Genomic DNA, 6,655 nt, shown 5'->3' on the forward strand with positions numbered 1-6,655 from the left:
AAAATCAAATTTCAGAAATCCTAAAATTCCTCTCTCAGTCCCTTGCTCTCCCTCCCGCGCTCACCCTCTCTCCTCCGGCGAGTTCATCGGCCACCGGAAATCCCCTCTCAGTCTCTCGCTCTCCCTCCCGTGCTCACCCTCTCTCTCCTCCGGCGAGTTCTTCGGCCACCGGAAATCCTCTCTCACTCCAGCACTCTCCCTCCCGCGCTCACCCTCTCTCTCCTTCCGCGAGTTCTTCGGCACCGGCGAAGCTGTCCGTCCACTGTCTCTCTCACTCCGGCGAAGCCGAAGGCTCTCTCTCTCCTCCACCGGTGGTAAGCAATCCCTCTCTCTCATCCACATTCAAAATCTAGGGCTTTTTGATTTATGTGTAGTGGGTGCTAGAATAGTGTATTAGATTTATGTGTATTTAGGGTTTAGATTTCTGTTTTTTGAATATTATTGGGTATGGATTTGTTTAGGGTTTAGGGAGGTATATATCCACCTTGATATATCAAAAAGCTCAGTAATTTCTGACTGGTCGGAAAATGAATCCCGTTGGTTTGCTTGAATCGGATCCATTGCTGCTGCTCTGGATTTGACCTGAGAAGAAAATTGTTAACAAAAAAAAAAAAAAAGCTCTGTGAGATGAATAAAATAAAATACTATACTAGATTACAAGGGATTGTACTGGAGATGGGGTGTGAAGCAAACTGCCAAACTGGGAAAGAATTTGTACGTACAGAGAGCTAGAAAGAAGTTGAAAAACTTTTTCCGAGAAATTTGGATTTATGCACATAGTGCTCTGATCTCAATCCTTTTAAAGGAAAGAAGTGGAAGTGGTGGTAGATCAGACAAAGATTTATCTTTGTAGTTTCTGTACTGTGCTGACATTTTATTTGGATGTCATCACCAGTCCAACAACAGAGTACACATGTCAATATTAATATTTAACTGGGATGAACAAGGACTTCTCAACTTTTTGGATTGGTTTGCTATCCCTTTCATGTGTTTTTCTAAGATTAACATTTGAGGAGACATAGATTACATGTCTCTGAAATTCATTTATGATGGCCCACATTCAATTTAGCTCTGCGGACCTTATTAAACATCATGGTTTATATAGTCTACTAAAATCAGTGTTGTGACGAGGACAAACTCCTGCAAGATGTTTCCTTGTTAACCAAATCAGTTGTTAGAGTGCACTTCTTTGCAGCATCGATCTTGAGGATAGGTTTTAGGTTTGTTAGCTAATTGTACTGATGCAGGCTCTTATTTAATGTTTTTTACCCATTTAAGATAAGCTTCACCGTTTCCGAGTTCTTACACTCGAATCACATTTCTTGTATAAAGCCTAAGCTGGGATGGAGTTTGTGACTTCTCAGAAGTCGAAATTGAATTTGCTCAAAATTTTGACTGAATGCTTTTCTTTTGGACTGGCCTTGGTTTCACTAGACGGTTGAATACAAATCAAACCTTGAAGGACCACACCATTCTCATGGTTTTAGATCACCTTTAAAGATTGGAGATTGACATTGCAAGTTGTGTAGTAGATTGAGGGGATAAGTGTAGTTCCCCTATGGATAAGTAATGAGCAATTTTGTGGGAATGATTAATAATAATTTTTGTCATCACATGAAATATGATTCTGGTAAAGTCTCAACCTCTGTACATTGGAACCTTTTGTTTAGATCTACTTGGATTTGCTTAATGTTCTCACTTTCAAAATGTGAACACCAACCACTGACTACTTTTATGCCATTCCATGAATCCTTGGACATTGTTCCCTTGCTACTGATATATGCAATTCATGCTAGATTTTATACCTTGTTTGTCTTCAAAAGTCTATATCATGACTACCATGAAATTTAGGCTCATTGTAACCCCCATCAAATCCTATGATGCTGGAGTGATATGCATTGGATTTTTAGCTTATTGTATGAGTAATGATTTTAAATCTTTATAAATGAAAATTGGAAGCAAATTAGGGTACCTCATCTGCTGCAGGCTTTTCTTGGTTGGAATATTTTGGTCATTTTCGAAAACTCAACAACCTTATTTAATAAGTGATTGCATATTCTAGTTTGTCTTTTTGCATGTGTTTTGTGATTTTACAGAGAAAAGTAGTGTTTGTATGTCTTTTTGCATGTGTTTTGTGTTTTTCTTTTCAAGCCTATTTAAGTTCTTACTATTTGTATGCTTTTTATAGTTCACACTGCTTATACAATAATATTTTGAATTATACATTAGGTAAGTGGAAAAGTTACTCATTATAGCTGCCTAAATGGACAAGGATGGTGAAGTTGAATCTTTGTATACACGTATTCCAAATGATGAAGATTTTTTGGAGCAAGATTGCCCTCAAATAGGTTTGACTTTTCATCTTTTGTTTGTGTTATAATTTTGCTTTGACACACCAAGATGGCTTTTAACTTTGTATCCCGTTTTGATAGATGTGGATGAAGAAGTTGAAGAACCAAATGTCTTAAGGATCACTTGTTCGGATGAAGAGTTGGATGGGGATGAAAGTTCGAATGAAGAGTTGGATGGAGATGAAAAATTTGAAGAAACAGAGATGATCGGTGGGAATGAAAAAGTTGGATGGACATGAAAAATTTGCATGTAACTGTCTTTTTGGAAAGTTGCTATGTGACTTTGTCTTTTTGAGAAATTGTCATGTAACCCTTTAAAAGGATTGTGTTGGGAGCAACGTGGAAGAGCTTTGTCATTTATGTTTATTGCATATTTCTTACTGTTTATGAAAGTTTTTTATAGGATTCTTTGATTTTTTGTTCATTTATTTTTTGGGGAAGTTGGATTTATGGGTTGCTAGTTGTTTTAGATAGTGAAAGTGTTTGTTAATTTGTAGTTATAACGTGCAAATGATGGTGTCAGCGTTATAATCAAAGCTAGTTACTTGGTTATATTGGTGTAGAATGAAAACAGTACTCCTTGGCAGGCCACAACCACTCCTGTGGAGATGAGTCCTTTCATGTCAACTAATAGGATTAAGAAGCCAATATTGCTTATCCACGGAGAAGACAATATTACAGGACATGCATTATAAAGTCCTGTAAATCATAATTTTTTTTTTTAATGATATTGGCATCATAAAATTGCTGTGAACTTCAATATCTTGTTCTGCCCTGTGAAAATCCATGAAGATGTCTATAACAGTTCCATTATTTTCTGTTCGATGCTTGGTAATTTAGCTCACTTGGGTGCCATGACTTGGAAGTTTTCTGGATGATAACTTTTGTTGCAATACAACATTGAACTCAATAATGTAAGTATTAACTCTTTTCTTCATACTACAGATTTTCAAAATTTTGGCATTTTGCGAAGTAATTTGGTTACTCTCTGTGTGTTAAAATACTTACCTAAAGAGGGAATAGATGTTTCTTCCTATGCTTCTTTGCAAATATTAGCATCCAATTTGTTGCTACCTATTTACACTTCTTGCATATTGATGGTTTTGAACCAAAAAGAAGAAAATCACTTGTTCAAACTCTGCTGCTTTCTTGCATATACAACACAAAATGATCAAACTGCAGAATGTGTCCACTCATGACAGAAACAAAGAAAGATTTATTCTTCGGCAGTAACAACACTAATCTCACTCTTCTCCAACAAGTCATAAAATTGCCACACTTTCCTCTGTTCATTCCAGTGATGCATTTTCCAGAGGCCACCAGCAGCCAAACCAAGTGCCAACCCAATGCATAACTCCTTCACAACACTTGGTCCTTTCAAGGTGGCATGAGCAACCCTAGAGCCAGCCATTGTGCTTCTTTAGTAGAAAGCTTGTAAAGTCTGCAAGTAGAGACGACAGGCCATTTTCATTATTTTCTTTTTAAGAGGCACAAAAGTAAAATCAACAAGCCAATCAATTAAAATAACCAAAGCTGAGGAGAAAGTGCCTCTTGTTTGGGATATAATTCTTGTTTTGTGTCAATACAAATTCATTCATCAAAAAAAAAAAAAAAAAAAAATCATAATCACAAAACATGTTACCTAGAATCAATAACTTCTAGCAGGTTACTAATGTAGTTGTACCCAAGCACCTGAAACCTCACATGTTAAACAAGTGAACACTGTACTCTTGAGAAGGAAATGGCATGCAAATTACTGCCTCTACCCAAACGGGAGATCAACATTGACAGGAAAACTTCTCACTTGAATTTTTGCTATTGTTCTTGCATCCAGAAAGGTCTTGATAACTTTCCACAGAATCCGAAACCCAGAGCCAGCATTAATGATAAAGAGTCTATTTAAAGTCTGGGAGAATATCAGCAACCAAAATTTAGTATGATACATAAGTGCACATAAGCCAATTATTCAGTATGCTAAGAGAGACCCTTTGCATTCATATGCCTTCAATTTTATATTTCTCCTAGACTTTGTTTAAACCACACAAATTTCTAAAAGCCTTCGGCCATTGAAGTTTTGAGTTGCAAAATGAGACTTGATAGAAGAATTAACCAGAGTTCTGAGCTGTTGCGGTAGAGACAAATAAATCGTTTATTGGGGTACACAACAAGTTTAATTACAAAAGTTTTGTTACAGAGTATATTACCGATCGACACGAGTCTTACTGCAGCTAGGGGCGAAACTACATTGTGAAGCCCCCAAGCCTCAACGCGTTCCCCATATATATATATATAACCCTTTCAAAATCAAAATTTTACTGCCCAAAAAAGTTCTTTTTGGTTTTGTCCCCTGCACCTAAAATTCTAGTTCCACCCTTGATATGCAGCCTATGAAAGAACAAGGACAAGCTAGTTATTGCAACTTCAATATTGTGAAAATCTTGATAATCATATGCTGCTAGAATCAAATATTAATTGCAACCTGACAGCTTCATACTCATGCAATGAGTTGCACGGTTAGACATTCAATTTGTTTATAAGAAAGCAAAGATCAGTGGGCAAACTTCTAATAACCTTTAGGTATCATCACTGGTTCATCATACATTAATGTTCACTTTAAATTCCAAATCTGTTCTTGTCCAATTATAGTCTCAAGAAAACATATACTTTCCTACTCCAAAACCGCACATTTGACACCTAAAAAGGCCATAAAGTACAATTAAATGTCAATGCCCAGGTTCAGTGGAAAGAGAAAACTTTCCTATAACACTAAAATTGCATCAATACAATAATACATATAATCTCCAACAAGAAGTTCCAAATTTTAAAACGATGCTTTACCTTACCGCAGCACAAGCACTCCCCACCAAAAACAAATATTCACTACCCAATCAAACATAGAACTAAAAAACAATAAAACCACCAAAACTGCCAGCTTTCTCGGCATCCAACCAAACAAAAACACATCAAAGACACAGAGGCCGAGAAAACAAAACCAAAACCCTAATCAGAAGAAAAAAAATCAATAATAAAAAGATCTAACAGGGGGATTTGAGTTTATAAGGAAGAAGACACACCAGGATGAGATCGAAGGGGGTGGCCTGGTCGACCTTGACGAACTCGGCGTCCCAGGCCTTGAGGTCGTCGTCGGAGGTGGAGCGTTCTTCGGACGCGGCGGCTGCTTTGGGAGTCTCGACGTGCTTCTTGCAGTACTCGGTGGCCGAAGACGTCGCTGGAGTGAGAGAGACAGAGACGGAACCTTGCGCCGGAGGAGAAAGAGGATGAGCGCGGGAGGGGGAGGGGGAGCGAGAGACTGAGGAATTTTGGATCTGAAAGGGGAAAAGACAGCGTGAATGGTTTAAAATTCAAACTTTTATTTTTTTATTATTTTTAAATGCCATGTAGGAGAGAAGTTGGTTTTAAGTTGGGTTTGTGTTGTGCCTTTAACATTTTCCGGTTTTAATAGAGCGGTGCACGATACGTATACGATCGATATCTTTTAAAAGAATGCCACATAAGAGAGAAGTATTAGCAGTTTGGGTAAAATAGTCGAAAAGGATAGATCGGTATACGGGTCGAATACGGGACAAGGCTAGAATACGGGTAACTGTGGGTTGGTCCGGATCTAGGAGGTGCTCCACGAAGAGCCGATAGGATGGCAGGCGACTAGCAATTGTTGGAATACTACATGTCGTAGAATTGGCATGGGATAGTGTGATGACACGCGTCCAAAAGTCAAGGTATGATTCGGTACGGAAGGCATTCGCATATTCCTCACGGATGTCCACAGCGGTTGGGAGGTTATGGTCATAAGCAGTATTAGACTTCTCAGACGCTGCTGAATTTTTACAAAACAACAAACATTAATTAACCATGGAGATCAAGATATTGACTCATGATATTTGAATTAGAACCAGTAATATATGATAAACTACTCATAAAACTCCAACATTTGTTTAATTGGGAAGTAATTAATAAAAGTACTAATTGTGATTTGGTAAGTAGCAGAAAGCAAACACATTATTAGATGGGGAGTACATGGACCACATGCCTTGATGCTTCGTGCAGATCTAGGCATGTGAAAGATTTATCATCGTACTCGTGAATTTTATTATTGTTTATATTTATTATGAGCAATCGGAGTGGCCCAATTCTTATTATTATCGAATTGCATGCATGTCTTCGTAATTTCATTTTCATTTTGAGTTAAAAATGAACAATTATAATTATGTACGTTGTATTTCTCTCTAATCACTTTCCTATATATGGTTTAATTTTGATACCAAAGTAGGGTGTTTTGTTTTTTT

The 6,655-nt window shown here is 37.4% G+C and overlaps 1 protein-coding gene and 2 long non-coding RNA genes across 3 annotated transcripts in view; 1 reads left to right on the plus strand and 2 right to left on the minus strand.

Moving 5' to 3' along the window:
• Positions 1 to 6,655, minus strand: part of LOC132188349 (UPF0496 protein At3g49070) — a 7,916-nt gene that overhangs the window by 808 nt on the left and 453 nt on the right. The window contains exon 2 of the mRNA XM_059602776.1: positions 5,818 to 6,186. Within this exon, the coding sequence (XP_059458759.1) occupies positions 5,818 to 6,186 (369 nt within the window). The remainder of the gene's footprint in view (positions 1 to 5,817; positions 6,187 to 6,655) is intronic.
• LOC132168157 (uncharacterized) lies at positions 15 to 3,169 on the plus strand. The gene is made up of 3 exons (XR_009438763.1): positions 15 to 314; positions 2,230 to 2,348; positions 2,433 to 3,169. It is a non-coding gene; the product is annotated as an uncharacterized LOC132168157 (long non-coding RNA).
• LOC132168158 (uncharacterized) lies at positions 3,753 to 5,780 on the minus strand. Its single transcript, XR_009438764.1, has 4 exons — positions 5,426 to 5,780; positions 4,156 to 4,257; positions 3,994 to 4,043; positions 3,753 to 3,792 (listed from the first exon to the last, which is right to left on the minus strand). It is a non-coding gene; the product is annotated as an uncharacterized LOC132168158 (long non-coding RNA).

The sequence above is a fragment of the Corylus avellana genome, chromosome ca1, assembly GCF_901000735.1.
Source record: "Corylus avellana chromosome ca1, CavTom2PMs-1.0".
NCBI classification, from domain to species: Eukaryota; Viridiplantae; Streptophyta; class Magnoliopsida; order Fagales; family Betulaceae; genus Corylus; species Corylus avellana.